The sequence below is a fragment of the Poeciliopsis prolifica genome, unplaced genomic scaffold (genome assembly GCF_027474105.1).
Source record: "Poeciliopsis prolifica strain line A6 unplaced genomic scaffold, Auburn_PproV2 SCAFFOLD024, whole genome shotgun sequence".
NCBI lineage: Eukaryota > Metazoa > Chordata > Actinopteri > Cyprinodontiformes > Poeciliidae > Poeciliopsis > Poeciliopsis prolifica.
The window spans coordinates 2007674-2033585 of NW_026562399.1; the positions used below are offsets into that span (position 1 = coordinate 2007674).

Sequence of the window (25912 nt, forward strand, 5' to 3'; positions counted from 1 at the left end):
GGGTACACCCTGGACAGGTTGACAGTTCAGCAAAGTTATTCAAGCCTAAAATAGCATCTCAATGCTAAACATGATGCTCCAGCACAGACGTCCCAGTGCTAAAAATGATCAGGGGTTCCTGAAACACGGGAAAGCTAAATGGGCATAATAGGACTATGCACCAATCTGATTCAGAAATAATCTAAATAACAGATTAAAAGCAATAAATATCTTGATTGTTGACCTCATTTGTCTATTTATTCTATTTATTAGCCAAATGGGTTTTTTAAATGAAACTGTTGCTCATTCTGTCAAAAATTAATTACAGACTCGGCAATTAACTCGATTTATCTCAATGCCATCCCACCACTAAAAATCACACCAAACGTATGCCTTACCATCATCTTGTTAACGACACCCTTCAGTGCAGAAGTATATAGAGCAGCAAGAAGACTCAAGAGAAGCAGAAATAAGAGTAAAACTAAAAGCTTCAACAGAACAGAATAAAGGAGAATCTGGTCTATGATGAGGACTCACCATGTTGAATTCATGAATAAATGGTCAGAAATCAACTGAGAGCAGATGGGGTACTGTCTCTCTGAACCTTCTGGTTTCGTATAAAGAAATAAACTTTCTAATAATGGAATAAACTTTCTAATAATGATTTTTTTAGACAAAAAGTAAACCTAACTGCTTTCACTCAGAGTCTTGTAGATCTGATGAATCTTTACACATTCTGTTTGGATTTTTTTTTAACTGATTTCTAAAGTTAGGAACTTCTAAAGATGTATTTTTAAAAAAGCACAAAATATTGCTTAACTGAGAGCAATAAACCAGAATCTTATCTTAAATCCTGTGAGGACTCAACGGGTTCCAACGCGTCAGAACCTGTAGCCACACCTGCTGACGCCTACCTACGCCCAACTGATTTTCCTCCATCACATCTTCTATCCACCAATCATCTCCACCCAAAGCTCCACCTCTCCTTCCTCCCTCCTCCTCTTCCTCACCGTGCACTCCATCTCCTCTGGCTCTGGTTTGATCTGTATTGAGGGCATGTCTCTCCGGCCTTGGGCCTCCTTCTCCTCTTCCGTTTCCTCCTGCTTCACCCTGACGGGGAGCGTCCCCACCTCCTTCGGCTTCTCCTCTTCCTTGTGCGGTGGCCGAGGCCCAGTCGCCAGCTCCTCTTCCTCCTCCTGCTCTCGTCGGGCAGCGGGGGGCGGAGGTGAGGACGGCGGCTGCCGGGTCACGGCGCTCTGCTTGGCCGGGCTCCTCTGCTTCTTTCGGGCACCAGCGGCACTCTTCTTCTGCTTTGGAGTCGACTGGCACTGAGGAAGAGGAGGAGAGGCAGACAATTAGTTAGACGGAGGAAGGTACAAATCATGCAGAAGATGCAGAGGACAGGAAGGTAGAGAGAGGGAGGAGGTAATAAGGAGGAGAGGAAGGGGGAGGGGTCAGAAGAAGGTAAAGAAAAAAGTTTGAAGCCAGAGAAAGAGGGTGAAAAATGGGAGAAAATCAAGAAAAAGGGAAAAAGTAGAAAGGAATCTATAAGCTGGAGTTTAAAGGCAAAAGAGTTGATAACACACTTTACCTCCTCTCTAACAATCAGCCAGAATAGGGCTCACACACTCACACAGTTTGAAAAAAGAGGGGAAAATTAAAGCTAAAGTAAACGAAGAGAGCAGAGAAGAAGAGGCAGAGAAACAAAGGCCTAAATCCTGAGGCTGACACTGAGGGAATGAGAACGAAAGAGAAATAACAGACAGAGCAGGGAGGAGTAGCCGTGAGCTGACCCCTCCCTCCCTTTCAGTGGCAGGCAGGCGGACACACCCTTTTCTGGAAGCCGAGCTGCAACACACACACATTCAGAGAGCGACTGGGGAGTGCCAAGGCAGAGGGACGCAAACACACACACACACACACACACACATTCACGCAGAGAAGCAACACACCCCAGCTCCTCTAGCTTACTCTGCTGTCCATTCCCTCTTTCTTTACAAGTTAAACTATCAGACGATCATCAGCTCTCCCACCAATGATCAGGGAAAAGAAACTTTTGACAAGTAAAGCCCAAAAAGATCAACTTCAAGGGTTTTGAGATAAATAAATGTCTATAGGTTTAGGAAATAGCTGGAGTTTAAAGGGTTTGCTTTTACTTCTACTTCAATAAAGCAAAGTTTCCGCCTTTATTCTGTATTTCTCAACTATATCGCGTGAATACAGTACAAGATACAGATAGTTAAAGTTTCTCCTCAACAAGCTGGGAAAAACGCAGCACAGAAAGGGGAAAAGGAAATAACAAAAAAAAAACCAAGAAGACACAAATTCTCAGAAGACAATTTATGCCACAAAAAATTTGTCCTGAAAGAGCATTCATACCCTTTAAACTTTTTCTAATACCTCTAAAGTATTGTTGAAAGAAAGACAGAGGAAGTCCTGCTTGCCACAAGCCAATGAAGAGAAAACAGCAAGCATGTTAAAGGAGGATTTTTGATCAGATAAGAACAGAATGAAGTTTTTTGGGGATCTACAAAATTTATTTGCTTTAATATAACTCTAGTTCATTTGCCAAGGAAGTCTGATTCGTTGGGGGAGGTATGAATTTTTAATTGAACTCTGATTCGGTTAAAGTGAACTCTGGTGTGGACTGGACAGTGCTCCAAAAGCAGGAAATGGACTAAAGCGTAGGGCATTCTGGGTAAATAAAACCAAAACAAGCACACAAATTTGGCACTAACAGAAGAAATGGCTCATGGTGTTATACAAAAAACAATTTATTATAACCAATAAATTCTGACGCTACTCCATTTTTCTTTACATTTTGTGAAGGAGGAAGTTTTTATGTCGTGACTCTTGGTACAGCACTTGGTACAGGGCGGAACAAATTTGTCAAAGGGTTTGGTTCATTTGACACAGTGTAGTGTAAAAGCAAACAGCAGCAGCTGAAAATATAACAAATGTAGCAATTTTGGTCCCCAATCAAATACTAGACATCATCACAGAGAAACTCAATGCCAGCAGCATCATGCTATGGGGATGCAAAAGACTTGAAACCCTAAACATACAGCTGGAGATCTAAAGTGATGTCCCTGCAGCAAAAGGCCATTCTATAAATTATTGACTCAGGTGAGCAAAATACAAAAGCACACCACACTTTTCAGAATTGTAATCTTTTTGAAAATATAAACCAAATCAATCTTTTTCTTCCATTTCACAAATACACACAATTTTGTGTTGATTAATCAAATAAAAAGTCCAAGCAGTGTGAAGACTAAAAGTACTATAACAACATTCCTTAGAAATGCTCACATCTTTGATCCATACAGTAAAAACATTGTGCCATTTTGGTTGGTGCTGCAGGTCACAACCCCTGCTTGGACTTTTAAAACATGCTGACTTGTCTACCTTCTGTTTCCCTTCCCTATAATTTCAGCTGATGCTTGTGTGAATATAGACCTGGTTTCTGGCTATTAGATGAATAATCTAATGTTGTAAGGTCAGCATGTTCACACATAAACGCTTTGTACAAAAAAGCAAGGCTAAGCTGGTTGCATCTAATGCAAAAATGTTCAATCTGAGTGATCTGCAAAAGCCTCCTAACTTCATATATAGACGCTCATTTGTAAACTAACTTTTCTGGTTGACCAGTTTGCTGTGTTTTTCTCTTGTTCCTGTGAGCTGAGTTTTATGCTGGTATGCTACCCAACCCCAGCAGATTCCATAGTGAGGTGGGGCCTTAAGTTAATCAGGCCGGGTGTGGCTGTAAGCACCGCCCCTCTCACACTCATGCAGAGGACACACACACACACACACACACACACACACACACACACACACACACACACACACACACGTACCCCTCCCCACGTCCATTGTGGCCAGACAGAGCCCCCTCTGTGTCTCTAAACAAAGGTAAATGCAGCTTGATGCTTTACCTTCCCCCCAAACCAACAACACACCCACAAACACATCCACAAACTGGACTTTCATAAATGAAAGAATATTATAGTGTGAAAAACAAATGACTTCTGGGGCAAATGTGTTGGCATTTTGTCCAACGTGACACAGAAAAAGTTATTTCTAAGAAAGTAAAGCATGCTTGTACAGCAACACAACCATGATGTACACATCACTGCAGCACAATGACATGACTTCATCTCCACTAGTATGTGTTTCAGTTCTGCTTCCAGGAAGTTTGAACATGAAGGCAAAAAAGGCTTTAACTCTTTGTGATCAGATATTTTTTTTACCCTTTGCAATTTGTGCAGAGCGTTTGAATCAATATTTTCTAAAAAATGACAAGATTTCCTATGTCAGCAGTCATTTTTTAGTGACTGCTGTCACTAAAAAAAAATCTACCATTCATCATGCCCCAATATGTCCAGTCCTACCAATGACAAGATAAAGCTCCAGCCAGATAATCAAACTATTCCCTATGAGATAAGATCATTTACAGGTTGAAAATTAAACGTTGTATTTCATTCAGCTAATGGTATTAGCTTTATTAGTTAAAGCTAATACCATCTGTGGAACTAATACCAATATCTAACTGCTTTCCATCTTACATTAATCCTTTATGTTTACCTAATCTTATGGCATCCAACTTGCTAAAGCTAATGCTATTTTTTCTACTAATGCTAATTGAATCTTATGTGATCTTGCTAACTGAAAATAATGCTGTCTTAAGCTATCCATGCTGCTAAAGACAATACTACTTTTCTAATTTTTGCTAATGCTATATGTCTAGCTTACATTCATTCTATTCATAAAACTGCAGCTAATAACAGTCTTGCTAGAATATATATATCTATGTAGCTAAATCTTAAACTATCTGTGAAACTAGAGCCATTATCATTCAAATTAATACTAAGGTTATGTATTTAATGCTATCCCTTAAAATTATGCAAAAATTGTCTGCCTGACATCAAATTCTGAAGAAAATATTGAAACTTGTTGAGTTTATTTTTGGATGTAAAAGGTTAAATTAGACATATTGCAATCATTACTGGTTATATCACTTGTTGTGAAAGCTGTGTTGGTGAATATTAATCTACAAGAGGCCATTGCCATATTTGGTGCTGTTTTGTTAGACTTAATTTCAATATGATTAAAAACATAATCTCTAAAAAAAAATAATGAAGTAGCTAATTTTACAAAACATAAAAAAACAGAAGAGTCGAATGTGTGTATTTTTATTTTCATCACACTGTCAGTTTGCTTTGTTGACAAGCAAATCTTTTGATTTTTTTTTAACCCCTTCCATCCACCCTCACACACACACACGCAACTGAGCCTGTTTTGGCAAATAAAATTTAAAGACAGTCTGGAGACTTGGACTGAGGTTTATCTGCTGTCATTTACAAGACACTGAGGGCAACATACAAGTGTCACTACTCGTGTAATGAAAACAGTTTAGAGCTGATCAGGGCAACCCATGCACAATAAAAAGGAACAATTGAAAAGAAGGAAGAGCACCTCTGAATATTAGTCCCTTCAAAAATGTTTTGGATTTAAAAACTGCATAGTGTAAACATAACAGGATCAAATCTGATTTGCTAATAATTCTGGAGTGTTTAACTTAAGTCTGTCTGGCTTTCTGGATGGATGGGGTTAAGTGTTTAATGTGAACATTAAAAGATGAGATTTCAAGTCAGCTGGATGGCGTTTCAGCTTGCAGATCACACACATGTTCTCACTGCAAACAGATCGAAGCAAACACTGAGAATCTTCAGCAAATCCAACTTGATCCACATCTGCCCTCTGACAAGGCAGTAGAGGGGAAGGAGCGCACCGAGGGGGGCCAAGAGCGAGATCTGTGTGTGTGTGCATGAGTGTGAAGACCAGCACTAACGAGTTGTGATAGTGAGAGACCGTGGTAAGTCTATGTGCATGTTGTGTATATAAATGAGGACTGACAAGATGCTTGTGTGTGAAGCCCCCACCCAGGAGAAGGGGGTCCCACTGTGGAGTTCTAGGAATAAAAAACGGGTGGGGTGGGTGTGACCCTGTCAGCCTCTGATTCCACCACAGGAAGTTGGGATGGGGGTTGCTGGGATGAGGAGCATTTCAAGAGGAAAAATAGAGACGCTGCAGATTTTCTTCTCTTCCTTATCTGCCACTTCTTGGCTAAAAAGATCTTTGGTCACTTACAACTATCTTCTCACTGCATGACAAGAGGAATTTTCAACAGCTATCGATACCTAGAGCTGCCGTGCACTTAGAGATTGAGGGCTATTGGCAAGAGTTTTTCATCAGAATGGGGAATTGTAGGGAAGAATTGTTAAAAATTGTGGGTGTCTATGTTGCCCTATCACCTCTGTCCCCTTAGGCCAAGGTGCGTCTTTCATATTTAAAAAAAAAGGTGTTGGGAGCCATGCAATTGCAAATCAGGTATTTGCCACATGTTTCCCGCCCTCTCCTTGCCCTCTCTGTCCTGTCAGTCTACTGTCAAAAAATGCGAGCCATGCTGGCACCACTAAAAACTCTTCAGAGAAAAAAATGGGAAAAAAAAGAAAAAGTAGAAGACAAGCATTAAGGCCGAAAATGTTCTAATGTTACAAATCCTACAAATGGAACAAATACAGAGTGACATTCTGAGAGCTAAGTGTGCTTGGCCACACATAGGTCACCTTAGGGATGTAACCAAGTGTGCATCAATAAGTACATCTGAAAATTTGCCCTGATTGTCAACATTGCATGTCTGTTAAGCTCATCCAAGATTGTGTGGTGGATCCACCGCTCTACACATTTCCAAGAGAAATGTTTGTGCCGGCATGAAAACACTGAGCTTTACACAAAGCACATCAGTGGTGTCATCATGTGACAAAGTTCCAATCATTTCCACATGTATTGGTCATTATAGGCACATGTCCATGGCGTACTAAATTGTTGACTCTTCTGAAATGACCTCCTAATCTGAACTTTGTGATTAAACATTCCTAGTTTTCATTGAAACATTCAAGCAAGTGTTTCAATGGAATGTTGGAATACTGTCAAAAAGCCTGGAATCCACTATGTACTCTGCCAAATGGAGTGGTTCGTTGTAGAAAAAATATTTTTGTGAACAATATTCAAACTAAATGTTACTGTTCATGATTGCTTTAATGACCCAGAGTGTGGTCATTTTGGAGTAGCAATCTGCATTCCTTACCACAATACAGGGCTGAAGAAACTACAGATAATTTATCAGTATATACACTTAGTTACTTAACTCTTGAATTTAAATTTAAGAACAAAATAGTTGAAAGTATTTGATACCTTCTGATGGAGTATAAGCATTTTCATTCTTTTTATTATTATTATTTTGTTAGTTCAGTTTGTAAAGCAAAAACCCTAACTTGGACATGATCAACCACATTTATTATATTCTGTATAAACTATAAAGGAGACACTTCAAAGTAGAATTGAGTAAATAAACATCTACCAAATTTAAAAACATTTTAGTAATTAATTATAATAAAAATAAAATGAGTTGTCATGTAACTTTTGAAAAACAAATTTTCTATGATTTATTTTTTTTCTGTAAACTTCCTGTTCACACTGCAGTCCAGTTGGTGCACTTTCATAGCTGGTCGGCAACCGCCATTAAACTCCAGAAGAAGATCTGCACAAACGCCAAAGCCAACGTCAACAAAAAAGTCGGTGCTTTGTTTACGGAGTTACTTTTTCAGTATCGTATTAAAGCGATATCCCAGCAAACAACAACAGATGACACTGCGGTGTGTTGGAAGTGTGTGTCCTGACACATCTGGCATAAAATGAATACTGCATTTCAGAAAAGAGTTACAACAAACATGGTGGAGGCAGTGTGATGGTCCAGCTTTTCGCACTGTGACAAAAGCAGAACACTGCAAAAATACAAACTCTTACCAAGTTTTAGTCTAGTTTCTAGTGCAATTATCTTAGGACAGTTGAAATAAGACAACGCTAACCTACAGAAAACTTTTAAGCAAGATATTGGAGTTTGATTTAAGTCAACAATTTCTTAATGTTGATCAAAAAAGTACCAGTTCCACTGGCAGATTATTTCACTTAAAAATGCATTCCCCATGCTATGGATTTTAAGGAACTGTCGACATAAAATAAGCTCCTTAATCTTGCTGAAAAGTTAATTGTAAGTTGGTTTTGTCTTATTTCAAATGAAATTAGGTATTTGCACTAGAATTTAGACCAAATATTTGGCAAAATAGTGCATTTTTGCAAGGAAGAAATTAATTAATGAGAAAATAGAGATTTAAATAAATTAATAATTTAGTTCACCACATTCTCACTCAACAGATATATGGTATTACACCCACAAGTGTGTGGGTATGGGTTTTATGGCAGCTATTGTGAAAAACAATCCATGTGCATTTTGCTCGTAGTAAAACTGTTTCTAATGGGTTACATTTTTGAATATGGCCATGGAGTTTTATATGACAGTATCTCACAGTGCAAAAACAAGTCAAAGAAGACTAAAAACAAAAACATGTTCATTCAGTACTAAACATTTGCAGATATCAACCAGATCCTGCATCTTAGATATGTCAAGAAACAAGCCTAATCCAGAGAGGCTCCTCAACCCGGACTTGAACCGTCCTGACAACGTCCTGGTGCCAGACACCACAGGACTTCCCCCGAGGTCCCAACTCCATGCCCCAATAGATCAGGGCTGATTTGGCAGCACAATGGGGGCACATATGTTAAAGACAATGCATGTTGACTCTGATCTTTGCAGGCTCAAGTAAATGCTGCTTTCTCGTTTAGTTTTATGAATGGAGAATGATGAAAGAAAGGCAAAAGGCAAAAACAAAATTCACCATTCAAAACTTTGGGGACTAAATTTTGTCCATACAGAGGAGAATATAAACAGTTTAAAACCCTCATGGTTTGATAATATAACACTACAATTCACACAGACAGGTTGTTATTAACCAGTACCAGTCCAGGGAGCTTTCTTACCCTTTAACGAAAGAAAATGCTCTGTCAGAGTTGTGGTGTGTGGCTCACTACTTGCTCAATGGCAGTATTAAGTAAGAACAGATAAAACCAACAGCCAGCCATTATTTTTCATTTGCTATCATTTGCTATCGAGAAACATTAGAGAATTCAGATGTAATGAGACTCAAGTCTCAGATCTCAAGTACAAATTAAGTCCGGAGTCATTAGCATGTAAGGCAATTACAAGGTATTTGTGACTTAAGTGTGTCTCAAGTCTACAACCAACAGTAGAATGGCAAAGCAGATTCCCTGTATGAATAATATACAGGCATTTTTGGCCTGTATGTGATCCATTTTTCACATCAGTCTTCCTAACTTTTCACTCAACCAAAAATCTGATTTCCCATATGTGGTGCTAAACCAAATACATACCCAATAGTTTCTAAAGGTCATGTCACATCCAACGTTTTCATTGTTGACATAAGACACAAAATCTGGGAACTAAACAATGGCTGAATATTATAATTTGAAAAATTATGAAAGAAGCCTGTGACAATGAAGCAAATCACATCACAATCCCACCACTCTTGGTTCTAACTATGCATCCAAACAGGCTTCTCTACAGAACTTGCATTAGTAGCTTTGTTTGTCTTGTCATCATCTTGTGACAACAATATTGACTCCTTTCCTGAATAACTTTAAAAATCGATCCACAGTGGGTGGCATCCATTGTTACTTCTGAAAGCAATGCACTGCCATGTGGTGTCTACGGAATTAAGCATTAAGACTTGTTGTGTGAACGTAGCCTTAGACTGAGTCCTAAACTCTAGTCTTACACATTTTATGGGATAAATAAGTCCCTCTCGTGGGCAGTGTAGATATAATATAATTTGCTAGACATTGACAGTTCCAGTTGTTATGGATAAATGGACAAAAATATTTCCTCACAGGACATTTAAAAAACGGCATTAAATTAAAATAAGACAAAATATAAAACTTAGGACATAAAGGGTTAAATTAACATGTTTAATATGAATGAAAACTGCAGAAAACATTTTTTTCTAGAAATAGCTCCTCCTGGTGGAAACCAAAATCACTACAACTTTTAAATTTTAAGTCAACTCAAATATTTATTTAAAGGTATTCATCAGTTTTTGTTTTGTTTTTCTTTATAGTAATAAAAACAAACTTAATAGGGATGAAGTTTCACTGACACAGCAGATGCAATAGCACAACCAAAATGAGCAAAACTAGCAGTTGTAAAATAAACAACATACAATAATTAATGCAAATAATGATGTGATTATAATAAACTACTCTTTAGCGACTAATTTTAGCTGTCACAAATCAATGTAAGTCGACAGCGTGTCAAAAATAACATGGAGCACGGGCTGTGTCTGGGCTTCATAACAGGCCAATCTCGACATTTTTTAAAACCTATTTTTATCCTCTGAAGGCTGGCTGAGCGTGAACTGAACGCTCTGCTTCATCCTCATACGATCCCACACATTCACACCCGCTCAGAACAACCAGTCTGTTGCTGTAAAGCTGCAAAGATCTGATGAGAGCTCAGAGTCATGCTGTAAGTTTATGACAGAAGTTTTTTCCATTTCCGCTCTGTGCTCTATAGTCTGGGTTTCAACCCCTTGTTCAACTCTGTTCTCGTGAATTATTTTTAGCGTCACGCAGAGCAGTTGGTAATGAAATTAACTGAATGTTTAAGCCTCATTTGATGAATTTTGCAGATGAAGAGGAAGGATACTAGTGCAAAAAGACTTATTTTTTTGCAGCGCGCGAGCCAGAGAGGGTGGGACTGGGAGACTATCTGGGTCAGCGCTCCCTTCGTGTCGCTGCCGCCTCTCTACAAACCCCCTCCGGCTTTGTGTGTGTGAGTGCATGCACATGTGTGCACGTGTGAGTTGGGAGGGGGGAGGGTGGGACTACCCCAGTCAGCCGCTGCGTTCATGCCCTCACTTCGTTCCCATGCATGCTTGCATATGCACACAGCTTTCACTTGTGGTCATGGGTTTCTTAAAAAAGTTCTCGAGAAGAAACACATTCACAGGCACCTGGACACAACATCTGCACAGCAAATAATTAGGTTTCCATTTTTCTTTCTGTATTCAACTGCTGCTGGGGATTCCTGTCATTTTACGATACTAAAAGAGTAAAATAAATAACCAAACGAGGCGAAAGGATTGGCCTACCTAATAACGGCTTTTTTTATATTCCACTGGGGTTCAGTCTAAGTTCACAGCACTGCTAAACATCCGGCAATACAATTCAGAGATAAAACAATGTCACAGTTTATCATCAACCTAAACGTTTATGCAGCCAAATTTCATAGTCAGTTAGATTTTATCATCCTCGGGTTTGCTTACACACAAATGAAAAGATGCAGAAGTGAACAGGTGCAACCAGAGTTCCAGGTTGATTATATGGGGAGTGTTGGCGTAAAAAATGCTTCTCTTTCACAAACACCCTTTGCTGGTTTGGTTGTCTTATATTTTTGTTCACGGTGCTCCAAGATAGTGTGACTTTAATTTGAATGAAAAGCTTCAAAGCCTCAGCACCTCTAGGTTTAAGAACAAAATTCAAACTGGAGACGGTGGAGCTGGCAATGTTGCAAGAGATGATGGATTTCTTCAAGCTATTGGAGGTACGTTTGCTAGAAAATAATAAATAGGTCAGGTCTGGGCTATGATGGATAGACATCAAGTAAAAACTTGCAGAAACATAAAAACTATAATGTGCTCGAATCCAGCTGTTGACTATCCAGTCTGCCATTTTCTGGCGTTCATTAAAATTTAATTCTTCGAAAACTATCCTGTGGTACATCATTGTATCTGTAACTCTAACATTACAATAATACCAACATAAAAGAAAAAAAAACAGACTGAGACTTTTGGAGCTAATCGACATGTTTCAGTTAAAATCCAATCATTTTATGCTAATTGTTATTTTCTTGTTTAAAAACTGCAGCAGTTGTTCTCCCAGCATCTCAGTTGTTAGTAAACATACATTGATGTTGGCATCCAAGAGCTAACTTCAGTTTTAGTAATGTTAATGTTAGCACGCTAGCGGCAACAAAATGTTACAGTTGCTAACACTGAAAGGCTAAATCTTATGTATATTTCATACATTCCAAACTTCCATAAAAATATAACCAATCATGTATCATATCAGTCACAACTCATAACCAGTCAAAAACACCTTCGGGTGGTGATGATTGTATTCCAGGTAGTCCACATGTCAAACTGAAACAGATTTATTCAGAATTTCTGATAAAAGTGATTGTCAGGAAACAATCACTTTTGGTAATATTTGGGATATTTGGGACTACATACTTATGTTGTTTGAACCTTATTTAAATTAAATAAAGTGTCGCATTTAAAGAATTGTTTTATTTGTTTGTTCTTTAAAGTCACTATATAATTGTTGAGTTGTGACAACAGGGTTCGGTTTTCTGAACGGGCCGTACTTTGGATAGAAGAAGACATGCACCAGATTAGTCTGCTGGAGGACAGGGAGGTCAGTTTCCATTGGTTTCCAGCTGAGGGTCCAAACATTGCACAACTCCTGTAACTGGAGTCCCTAACACCCACACACGCACACCAATCACACACATCCATGCCCCTCCCTGCATGGCCTCAGCCCTGAGACGCAAAAGGACAAACTTCTTCGTACAAGACCAAGGGTGTGAAGAAAAATTTAGCAAAGCTCACAGCCTGTGCTAGCTATCATGGTCACAAGGCTTGACAGCCCAAACCTTCAACTCAGAAACTTAACATACAAATTTATAGAAGGTCATTACTTTAGCTCAGCAAATTCTTCCCCTCCCCGTCTCAATTTTCTTCCTCCTCTCGCCCTCCCTCACTTTGTACTGTGTGCGTGCATTTGCAAGGGTGGGGTTTGGTTAATAAGTGACATGGAGGAGATGGGCAGATGGGTGGTGGCTGGTTGGCTGTAAGAGTACAAAAAATACTTCACAAAAATACCAAAACCTCAATGTAGTCCCAAATATTTGATCTTTTTGGAAGTTAAGTCTCTTGGAATTTCCAAAAGGTCCTGAAGATTTCATCTAGATTTATGTTGTTCTCTCAGGCATTCGGGGAAAAATTACAAGCATTTGGGCCTCTAACTCACAGACTGGAGGTTGTTCATTACATGTGAGATGACTGGATACGGCAATCAAAGTAAATGAAGAATATAACCAGCAGGTAAATATGCACAGAAATTATAAGCTTAAGGCATATGCAAGGACTTAAAAATTATTCTTCCCCAGCAAGATTTGTCTCCATGTGTAGAATGTCCTCTTTTGGTACAAGCCACACGTATCCAGGCGTTGTACGCAAGGGATTTGATTGACAACAAACTGCATTCATTGATTGGCTAACAGACTGTATGAGCAAAGGCAATATTTTAAAACATCTCAACCTCCATTTTCAATCCAGATGAGGACATAGTATGAGATGCAAATAAATTAATTCCACAGTCAACTTTTAATTTATCAATTGTGGCAGAAGAGAGCATGAAGCATCAACTGGATGGGGCAGCCTGCATCCAACAAGAGAAACTGGCTGCTGAAGGGTACACACAAAATGACATCAACAGAGAATCAACCACAGTTCATGCACGCTCATGGTCCACCCAAGTTCCCACATTCCCACCAACATAGTGAGGAACACACTGCCAACAGAGACACACCCTACTCAACTACAACCAAACCAGACATTAACTGGCTAGAGTGAGACGTGACAATGGAGAGGGGGCTTTGAAAAGTATGTGAATGCTGACCTCACAAGAATTTGTTGGGGTTGAAATCAGAACAACAAGGCAGTCGGTGTAGGTTTTTAGGAAAAGTTTAAGAAAAAGAACTACAGGCAGATTGTTCTACCCTGTCTTCTCCCAAACTCTGGAGAAGGTCTCTTTAGAATCCTGCTTGGTTTGAGTGAGCATCGTCATCTTGGAGGATAGAGATTGGTCCCGAGTGGAGGGATGGAATTTCCACTGGTTGTTGGTAGAGAGGAAATGGTGAAGTTTTCATGCTGCTACTCAACACAAAAATACATTTTTTTGTTGAGTAGCAGATGGATTGGTTGAATGCCAACTAATCCATCACCGTATAATCACAGGGTTGCAGAGGGGTTGGTCCCTATCTCCAGCGATCATTGGGCAAGAGACGAGGTACACCCTGGACAGATTGTCAGGGTGTACACAACAAACAACCACACACACTCTTACATAAGGTAAATGAAGAGACTAATTAACTTAACAGTCATGTTTTTTAGCTGTGGGAGGAAGCCAGAATACCTGGATAGAACCCGAGTGTGCACATGGGGAACAAACAAACTAAATGCCGTAAAAATTTTAAGTTTCTAAGTAGATCCTAATGCCAAATCCATGAAAGCTGGTTGAAGAATGGGGTGAAGAGTGTGTGACCAGGCAAAGGCCTTGTTTGTTGAATTAATTAATTGTTGAATCACTAATATGTGTTGTTTCTCCAACCATAACCATCCAGTGCAATAAACAAAATCAAACAAGAGCCAATAGTGAAATAAGTTTTCATAAATTCACATTGCAGTTGAAAAATCTGTCACAATGGTTTTTCACATTGGTTACATTTTGATGCTACTCAGTCATATGCCAGTTGACTTTCACTTTCAGAATTTTAATCATTTGGAGCAGCAAGAATGTTGACAGAAAATACAAACAGTTTTGGTTTTATTTGCTTTCAGACACACACTAGCAATAATCCAGAGATGAACAGGAAGGAAGTGGTTCTTTAATAATGCTATATATCTAAGAAAGGCTTCAAACCAAACTATTGTCTTGTATTTTTATGCTCTTAATCTAATGCATATTCCACATTTCTGTTGTACAAAACTCTTATTGACAAGTTCTGAACAACATTGCTTCTACAGTCTTTTTAGTAAGGCTTCTATTTTTATGTGGGTCTGTATATACATCAGATCTTTCTGTATTTTTGCACAGAATACAGAAATAAAATAAAAACATGCATTAGTAAGTATAGTTTTGTTTGTTAAACATTTATTTTTACATTTTATTTATTATGTATTTCTACTCGCACATTGCTTTGCTTCTTATACTCAGAATTTTCACTCCAAAGGGAAATTTAAATGAATATTAGATTTAATTCTGATCTGAACACATCATGATTAACCTTTTTTCCATAAGATTCTTGCAATTATGAAGTACTTTTAAAGTATAAGATTGTTGTGCTAGATTTATTTATTTATATCCCCAAAAGATTTAAAATTTAGAAAATAGAATTCAGAAATATTTTGCTTGTAATTGGCTAACAGACTGTATGAGCAAAGGCAATATTTTAAAACATCTCAACCTCCATTTTCAATCCAGATGAGGACATAGTATGAGATGCAAATAAATTAATTCCACAGTCAACTTTTAATTTATCAATTGTGGCAGAATTTATGTCAACATTGGTGTGAGACTAATGAATTCTGTAAAAATTTTTTAAATTGATTTGCTATATATGGGCTCGTTGTTATACATGATAAATGTGAATTGATTTGGATTCCATTTCTTCAGTCGCACAAATGATTTTTATTTGCAGGTACGTGTTACTGAAACTTTATCAATGTCACTACTGCTGGAGTATAAATATAAAAACCTCTATGCAACTTTTTGGATGATGATGTTTTCAATATAACTTCATACTTCATTCATATGAGAAACAATTTCCTGCAATTTGCAACAGAAAAAAGGTGAGCAGACACTCATTCCAGTTACATCACAGGCTGATGAAGTCCCAAATAGCACAGGAACTACAACAGGGCTACTTCTGCTTCACATCGAGCCGCACAAAACCTACTTATCTCAGTCCTCCAGCCACTCCCTGACAGTTTCACTCCCTCCACCCCTGCATCAGCTGAGAACAGCACGACAACGCCCCTCAAAGGGCCACGGCCCCCTTCAGAGGGGGCTTACGTCCCAGGAAGCGGAAAGTTCGAGATGATCCCATGGTCTGAGAGGAAACAAGATACTTCTCTGTAGCAATATGTAACCATGAGCATACGGTGTTGAAACATCGAATGTGTTATGACTTCAGCAAAATTTGCTTCACGGATTCATATGAGCGGTACTTTGAGGTTAAAACTGTGTTAATAAGTGTGATTTTCATCTGGCATAATTAAAAAGATGTCAGAAAGCATGTGTATTTATTTTTGCCTTCAGAGTAGTCAGATGTTCTTGTAATTCTTCAGATCATCTTAGTCAAACATTCTCCAAGCTTTTTGATTGTTTTTCAGTGTTTTTCATTTGGATTTCAGCTGTGGTTTGTTTGGCTACCAAACTGACAACAAGCTATTTGTTAGACAGAAAATGGTATTTTAGCAACAACAAAGTTTAAGACCTTTAAAGGAACTTTTTTAATCCCTGTTTCCTAAAATGACTTTAAAGTATTCTCTGCCAGTTAAAAGGTGTTTTTTTTTTCATGATAATTTATCATGAAAAAAACAGACTCACAATAAAACGAGTAAACTGATAGATAAATGACTGCCTTACACAGTCGGGTAAATGTTTACAACCACAGACACAAACTTTAAACTGAAAAAACAAAAATTAAGACAAATTGATGGCTAACTAAATATCTCTAGTTAGCTGCATATTGCTAACTAGTTAGCTGAGTGTATGTAGCTACCTAGAAAGCTAAATAGAGAGGATTATTATTTGATGTTTCGAACCTCAGACTAACATAATAAAAATTTTTGGAAAACACACCAACATCCTAGAGCTAGAGCCAGTCTGTCAGGAGGAAATGTCTTAAAGTTCAAAGACCGACCAGTAGTCTAGGTGGGATGTTTCTCATATAAAGCTTAAGAAAAAAATATTCAATTCTATAAATGTTGAGAAAAAGGCTCAGTACAATACACTATTTTTTAAAAATCTATAGATTTCCTTCTAGCACTGAACATATAGAAGTGCTCCTTTGCAACGGAAACCAAATCACCAGCTGTCAGGCATTCACAGATCTATCCACTGATTACATGATACCGCTGACTAAGATGTGTTTGACATTCCTCAGCAAGAACGGTCATGCATGTTCTTTGACGTCCTATAGGACAAAGAAAACATGCTTCCAGGGAAATTTCTCAGCAGTTGGGAATCTGACGAAAACAAGGTCAAAGTCACAGAGGAATCTTGCAGCGCTGCTTCACATGCAGACGTGTGGGAACTGACAGCGACATTTAACCGGAAAGGACGCAGAGACAACACCACTAAATGCAAACAAGAGGGTCTTTTATTTTATATAAAAAATACATACATACATATTTATATAGGAACTTTCCTTCCATTAACCTGTCAGTCCATTTATCTGTCCATACATCCAGCTATCACCTTCTATCAATCTATCATCCAATCATTACCTTCTTTCCATCTGTCTACAGATCCATAGTTCTATTTCTTCATTCATCCACATATATGTCCATCCACCCAACCGTCAACCTTTCCATCAGTTTGTCTGTCCATTCATATGTCCATACATCAAAGGGAACATCAAGATATTCTAAAAAGTAACATAATCGCAGCTGAAGTCGCACAGATGATATTGACGTGCTGTCTTGTTTGATCTGATTTTCTAAAAAACAAAAAGACGAACTAAAACAACAGATTGCAGCTTGTGAATGATATAAGGGACAACAACTATTTTATTTTATTTTACAGCATGTTATTTGTTCAATATCAGAAGCAAGAAAAGGAAAAACTCCTCCGTATAGCTTAGCAACTTGGAAAACCACCTTCAGTAGTACTTGTCTGCATGACAATCTGTCTAGAACATCACTGTCGAAAGCTTTTGGCTCTCTCTTTTTCCACAACTTTGTTTCAGTTGATTAAGAATTTGCAATACCTTGGAGTACTGCAGGGGTTCACCTCAAGATGAACCTGCTGAGACATCGACACCTGAGAAGAATTCTCTCTGTAAATTTACAGACTTACAATACTTCTCTGTTTGACAAGCAGCAACTGTTGCATCCATAGGATCATTTCCTAATGACTTTTCTACTCACAGGCGATCAGTTCATCAATACACTTGATCAGCACCTGCGCCTACTTACCCTCTTAATTCTCCTCAATCAGTAAGGATGTGCTTTGTTTTCACACACAGAGCTGATGACTTTGTCCTCAATCTTTCTCAAAAACACTCCTTGGTGTGTTTTTCTCCCTGAGACATTTATTACTAGGCTTAAAGTGACTGTGACTTAGCTGCTTAAAAATTTCCCAACTTTCCCATTTTTCCTATAATATTTATTTATGCATTATTTGCAATCATTGTAGGGACAAAATAAATGGTGAGCTTGAATCTGCTCAGATTTCTATTGTGTAAGGTGAGTAGATCCTTTCCAATCACCAAATGCTTGCTCAGAACGAGGGATTGCTTCAAACCCTTGTTGAGTCATTGAGTCATTGACTCCATCGACTCAATGACTTAATGGAGTCATCTTGGTTTTCCCACATAGAGAAATTTCCTATATTTGGCAATAAATTTTCCAACTGAATTTCATCAATTTAATTGAAAGTTTAGATTGATTTGGCCCAGAATCTGACTGATGACTGGTCTGTATTGATATAAATTACAGCTAAAAATTCAGTTGATTTCAACTGGATCTAATTCCTGGATATGCATCCAATGATCGTTAAGATATTTCTGTTATTGCAGTTGAATTATTTAGTCTCTTACGGATTTTTTCACTGATTGCTTTTTTTTATGACCAACAGATGCTGTAAACTGGAATTGAGCCAAGCCCGGCCCATCTCCAGGGACCTCTCCTCCTTCAAGTTTGTTTCTACAATTCAGTCGCCAGAAAAACAAAAGCTGTGCCATACAATAACATATTCTTGCCTTGCGGTCGCCTGAATTTTGGGTCAGAAATAAAAAAAAATAAAATAAAAAAAAACACAAACACAAACACAGACGGTGAATGTGAGGAGCTAAACTGGGTGTGTCTCCATCTGTCAGGCAAAAAGCTCTTAGAGAGAGAGAGAGAAGCTGTCTGTTATCACACCACACCCAGCTGACGCAAAGCCGGCCACCAGTTCCCGACACACCCTCTTCCCTCTACATGCACACACACACTCATGTATTCAACAAAAAAATTGTGCACATTTTTTCTGTCCAAACGTCAAGGCTGTGTGGTCAAAGTTCCTCTCCAAATCTCACACCTAATTCAGAACGACCAGCAGACACAACTTTCAATTCAAACACAAAGTGATTTACATCCATCGACACCAGCAGACAATGAGAGGAAAAAAAGAAGTAAAACTAAATACTAATCAATGATTATCAATATTGACTGAAATGCCAATTGATATTGTCCAGTTTTTTCAGTCATTATACCCAAATCTCTTGACCATAGATGAGAGTAGGAACAGTAGCTTAACCAGCAAATCGAGAACTTCGCCTTTTGACTCAGTCCTCTCTTCACTGCAACAGATCGGTACAGCGCCTGCATCACTGTGGACGCTCCACCAGTCTACGTATCAATCTCCCGCTCTATTTCTCCCTCCTTTGTGAAGAAGACTCTGAGTGGCTTAAACTCCCCCACTTGAGCAAGAGAAGGTTTACTACCTTTTTCTGGTTCAGGACCAAGGTGTCAGATTTAGAGGCATTTAAAGGAAGGAAAAAAAAGAAGAATAGATTTGGTTTTCTACAGCCAGAGAGCCAAATTGGAGGCATCTCACTATGATGCTAAAAACAGTGTCATCAAGTAAATATTTAATCGTCCCCATGTTGTATTCTGATTTTATGTTGAGGATTGGAGAGCATTACATATAGTCATACATTAGGATATCAGATCTTTTCGTTCATCTTACATAAACATTGATGCAAATAGGACTTTTCTATTCCATTTCAACATGGTTCATAAAGGTCAGATCGTACAGTTAAAACCATATGTTAGTTCTGCTGTTTTGGTGCACTGATGTGGACTTAAAGGGAAGCTTTAAACATCTAGAAATGGTCTCCAAGATGCCCAAATGTTGGTGCCAAGGTTTAGCACAGAAACCAATAGGTTGGGAAACCCTCACTAATCATTTTGGTCGAAGTATTCCCCAAAAAAATAGCTTCTGATAACCTTCTACATAAACAAAAACAATGTAAAAAAGGCAATATTTACAGTTTAAAATCTGCAATAGACTGGAAAACCTCAGCCTCACACGTATAAACATTGTGATAAAGCTACTCTGCAGTAGAAATAAAAAAAGAGGAAAGCTTGTGGCATGTGTCTCTGCAGGTAAATAACTTTAATGCCTTTTGGTAATTTAAATTGTACCAGCTAGTTCTTGAGGTCATTACTTCACTCATCTTATCATTGTCATCTCAATGAGGCTAAAAAGGGAAAAGTGGCATTTTTTTGAGACCAGCCCAGCAGGAGACATGTCTTCCTCTTTTTGTTTTTCACTAACCTACTTCTCAGCATCGCAGGATGTGCCACCTTTCAATGAGAAACATTTCAATTTCTTATTTCAACAGCTGATTTCCCCCCAGCAGGTACATAATGTGGTAAATTAAATCATCATGGTTCAGTCTCACATTTGAAGTGCTCCATTAGGTTGATGCAAACCTCTCCTTCCTGATACTTTGTTTGTGGTGGTAACACACATTGAAAGCCCTACATATGTCCTTTGACATTCACTGAAGAAAAAATAGTCAATAAAGTCTAATTCAGTATCACACCAACAGCTCATTTGCTCCCAGAGCAACCGAGGAACAACCAATCAGAGCTAGGAAGCAGATCTTAGTGCTGTCAATCATCCTTCATCTGGAGCTGCTCATTCCTCCCTCCCCTTTTCTCTGCTATGCTTTTGCATAGCCTGTTGTGAATGCTAGGCTAGTTAGCCTTGCCACCAATGATGACAGATAAACGGTTTTCCTGTCAGGGTAAATTGCAACAGTCTGGAAAACCACAACCCCGGGTGTGAACATGAAGATGATTGACAGCGCTAAGACCCACCTCCTGACTCTGATTGGATAGGAACGGTGCATTTCTTCAGACAACAGTAGTAGCTCAGGGAGAAGGTGGAGGAGATCGATCTTTTTACAAATTTTCTGTCTCAAATTACACTACCATAAATAACGTAGTGACAGTTTAACAAATATGTGAAAGAAAAAAAAAATTTCAGTTACAAAGCAAATTTAAAGTATTCATTTTTCTTTTCCAAGAAGCAAGATTCTGTTGCAATATTTTGAAGTAATATTGATAAATAGTCATTAAGGTTTTCCAAAGGTATTCAAAGAATTTTTCTTTAGACTTTTGATGCTCTTTCTTCTCATAGGAATTAAAACCATGTGAAAAAATTACAAGAAAGTGTCTGCTTGGAATGAAGAAATGCTTCATCTGAAAACTCTCAGCGTTCTCAGTTCAAATCAAAGCTGTTGTCAGTGAGGGAGAGCGAGTGTGCTCCTGTTTTAAGAATCTTTTATTTACAGGAACCTAACAGTGAAACAGACTTCAGAGATTTATCAAATCAAGTGGAGTAACGGTTTCAGACAACTACCAACTGAGACTCCAGTTCAAAAGCCCAACCTCACAACGATGAAGTCACAGGGAAAAAGGTGAGGGAAAACCATGGAGAACAGATGACCTCAGTCTTATTTGGTTTCATTTCTATTTTCAGCTGAATCCATTATCATCATTTTTATGAAAACCCCTGCAAGTGTGTAGCCTCAACCCAGAAAAAAAAAAAAAAAAAAAGACGATCATCTACCTTCTCTCTCGGAACTGACACACCCACTACCCTCTCTCCTCTTCCTCTCACCCTTTTCTTTCCCCTCTTTTCACTTTTTCTTTGTGGCCGCCTTGGCAGCGCCGCCGCGGTTGCCACAGAGACGGGATTCTTCACCCCCCCGGTGAATGACTGTGCCGCGGTTGGTGGGCACAGGGGGAGTCGCTCTGCTGCACCACCAACATCATCACCAGCCCTGCATCCAGGCTTAATCTAAGGTGACACGGCCACTGTCCACACGCAAACACACACACACACACACACACACAGAGCGTGTCAACACCGGCATGCAGCAAACACTCGCAGCGAGAGGAATGTGTGTCCCGTACACTTAACAAACCCCTTCTGTCCGCAGCTACCGCGCGCTCATTCACGTAATTTACATCACACGTCTCCACTGGAAGACGTGTCTCCACATTTAGACCTACTAAGTGTGTTCACTTCCTCCGTAGTGAACATACTCACACACTTCCTTTCCTTTGAACATCCAGTGCCAACGTGTCTCTGCTCCCTTTTCAAAACCAAACTTAAAAGTTAAAGCTCTAAATTCTTGTTCTCTTCAACTGTAAATCAGAAGTTATGTTTACTGATAGGCTCTTCATTTCATTAATCAAATGAAAGAAGACAGTTCTTTAATTGTCTTGGAGGGTCATGAAAGTAAAGAGATTAGGAGAAGAAGCAAAACCTTAGCGAGAAACCTGTAGTCTAACAATTTGAAACAATTTTATCAGAATTTATTTTCTGTATTTCATTCATTTGAGGATTGGATGCTGTGTTTTGGATCACTGCTCTGCTGTGAATCAGTTCAGGCCAAGTTTCATGCATCAGATTCGACAGAGGAGTCCATGGTCATCAAATAGAGCCATCGATGTTTTTAATGTGTGTTTTGAAGAAACACATTAGAAAAGGTTGATGGAAGACAAAATTATTATTAAAATAATTATAAAGTAACTTAGTTTTCACACAGTTTTTAAGTTTTTGCTTTGTTTTTCTTCAATATATAATTATATTTTGAAATATTTAGTGGTTAATTTAAGATTTCATGAAAATGCAAAGTGTTGTCGTGGAACAAAAATCTAGACATCTACATTTAGAACAGCTTCATTACAAATAAGCAAATTAAAAGTCAAATCTTTTTTGATATTTTTGAGCATAACGCTGCATGATTGGATTTTACGGCCACACACATTCAGACAGCCTCATTCCCATAGAATGATTTCCAGCCCATCTTTACGCTGATATCATCTCCAGAGTCAGGACGTTAACGTGTGTGTGTTTACACACAAGTAACTGCCTCTGCGTCCTCTGGAAGTACAACATGCCGGTAGTAACTGGCACGTTTTCACTTGCACTAAGTGGCATTTATGATGGAAATCTCCTGTGTTTAGAGTTTATGATTTCAACTGAAAGGCAAAACTGAACAAGATGTAATCAAAGAACAAAACAATGTGCTGCAATATTTTTAGCCAGGCATTATGCACAAAAGGATATGTCACTAATAACTGAATGATAGCTTATTAATTTGACCCCCAGTGAGACAGAGAACAGCAGCAAATAAAAAGATGGATGCAAAAGTCAGAGATAAGAGCAGAAAGTAAAATGTAGAGCAATTCAAACATGAATAGGTGTGTTATTACAGCAACAGCCCGACAAAGCTAAGCTTTCAGGAGCAGAAGCCTACATGACAAATCCTCTTGACCTTTCATGAACTTCACATGAACTTCAACTCTGCTTCCTGCGATTTGCTGACATCAGAAGAAACGGGGTGTGTTCTCCAAACGGCCATCACCACGCCTGCGTACACCAACGACAGATGCCTCCATCAGGCACAGGGGAGAAGTTTTCCAAGAGGTGCTGTGGGCAAATTCAGATCTGATCTTCTCTCTAAATAGACCTGGTGTAAAAACATCCTTACACAAAGCCTGTAGCTACGTAGAAAGCTATTGTTGTACTTCTTCATGTGCTTGACATGCTGGAGCATTTTTATTACTATTAGATAAATTCATGTTACAGCAGAGATTTTGAGTACAGAAGACTATTAAACACACAAACTGCAACAGTTATCTCTCTAAATTATTAATAAATGGCCAAAAATGTCCATGTTTGAAGAAACACTTCATGGCAGTTTCAACTTGTGCATTTCAAACTTCCTGTGCTGCAATGCAAACACTGCCTTGGACATGAACAGGAACAAGAAAGATTTAGCTTCAACTGTTATTGAAGTTATGTTAAAAAGCCAAATGGATCCAAAAGGATCTCAAAACTAAAAAAACAACAACAAAAAAACAGTTTCCACGAGTTTTAAACTGTTACTTGTTACCTAACTTTCTAGCTTAGTCAATATAGATTTAGTTTCAAATAAGCATGTCTTTTTGGGGGTATCTTCTTTTTTACTGAAAAAAAAAATCACATGATTATTAAGTAATGTTTGGGAAATGACTCATTGGAGCTTTTAATAGCAAAAAAAAAAAGAATAACTATATAACTTTTTAAATAATGGCTTACCAAAGCTTTGAACTGAAACCTGTCTGTGTATGGCAGCTAGCTGAGCTATCATGCTAACATTGACTTGTTCAAAAAGAAATTTGGTTATAGTTTGAATGTTTTGGATATCTGTGATTTTCTATTATGGCACTGCAAAAGCTGAGACTTTTGTTCACAAGACACCACTTTCTATACCAATAATCAATGTTAAGTTAGTAAGATAACAACAAAATAGGTCTAGAAAATTTCTACATTTTGTAAAAAGGAACTTCACGAGAGTTAAAACTCTGTCTTTTTCTGTCGTTGTCAGAGCTGAAAGAGAAAATTACTTTTCACCTTTTTTAATTGTTAGTAAGTCCAACAATCTTCACTTAAGCACTTAATGAAGCCAAAACAGAAGACAAAGTTTAATCTAATCCTGTAAAAGAATTTTTCTTTTCAAACCACAACAAAAGATTTTATAAAATAAGGATTAAATGTCAGTAAAAGAAAAATTTGAAGTCTTATTTTGTCCACACCATCTCATGAGACAATGAACAATAACTGAGATAGACTTGCTGTCATCTCGTCGTCTGGCTAATACTTCGTTCACAACCACAATTGCTTTGGGTTTTTTTTTTATTGCTACCAGCATGTACGTCAGTAACTTTAATTAAATATCATTGCCTGCTTCCATTTGGTCTAAAAGAGCTTTTTTTTTAAAAAATAAAACGTAACAGCTGTTAGTAGTTTAACAGACTATGTCAAACCAGTGCAGACATTACCAACATGCAGTATGTGAAATAATATTTACCAAAGCCAGACTACTCATATTTTAGAAATATTATTTGACGTTCAAAAGACAGAAGGTCAGAGGTCAGTCTCCGATAACTTTTCAGCTCCAGTTAGGCTGCAACAATGAAGCTTTTAAAGGGCATACTTTTAAATTTTGATGAAAAAAAGGCAAGAAAAATTCCTTTTTGTTGTTTTGTTTTCATGTTCAAGACTAAATCCTTCAAAAGTCTTATTTCCTGCACAACATACAATAATAATCATTTATTTAAAACACATAAAGTTAATATTATAAACTGATGTCATCTTTTGAACATAACTAATTAAAGGAAACTGGAAACAGGACTGGACTAATGGTTTCCATTATAACTACTGTTGGGAACCTTTCTTGGTTGTTGTAAATCATTACATGTTTTATCAAAACATTATAATATATTTACGGATATAGCTGTTAACATTTGTGCATTAGGGTTAGGTTTTGTATATAAATACAAAAATGTCACAAACATCTTGTTTTTTACTTCTATGTTTAACATGCATAGGGCAGATAGAAAGGCACATAGTTCAGATTTTGTGATACTTGTCCTCAGGATATAAAGCTGCTGCAACGCAACCAATTCCAGGGAATAAATTGTCTCTGTAGTTTCTGCAGAAGCCTGTTAAAAGCCTATAAAAGTTTAAACTAAGTGCTGGTTTTACTGCCAGGTACCACAACAAAACAAAAAAAACAAGTATATTCATGATGACATAAATTTTTATGCGATATGATTTATAGTGGGACTCTGATGGAGTCTGAAGATCTTGTTTGTGTTTTTTTTTGTCCTGTGGACTTCTCATTCCCACCATAAACCCAGAAACAGAGGGAATGGCTATAGCAACCACTAATGCAACATCTTTTTCATCTGTAACTTGTACAAAGCCCACCAGGTAATGATTTACCCGATGACACTAAACTGTCATCGGGTAAGTTCTACCTTCTTTAAAAGGGTGA

The 25912-nt window shown here is 38.1% G+C and overlaps 1 protein-coding gene across 1 annotated transcript in view; it reads right to left on the reverse strand.

The window, feature by feature from the left end:
- klf8 (Kruppel-like factor 8) overlaps positions 1–25912 on the reverse strand; it is a 66968-nt gene that overhangs the window by 31424 nt on the left and 9632 nt on the right. Inside the window, exon 2 of the mRNA XM_055046598.1 lies at positions 990–1307. Coding sequence (XP_054902573.1) covers positions 990–1307 — 318 coding nt within the window. The remainder of the gene's footprint in view (positions 1–989; positions 1308–25912) is intronic.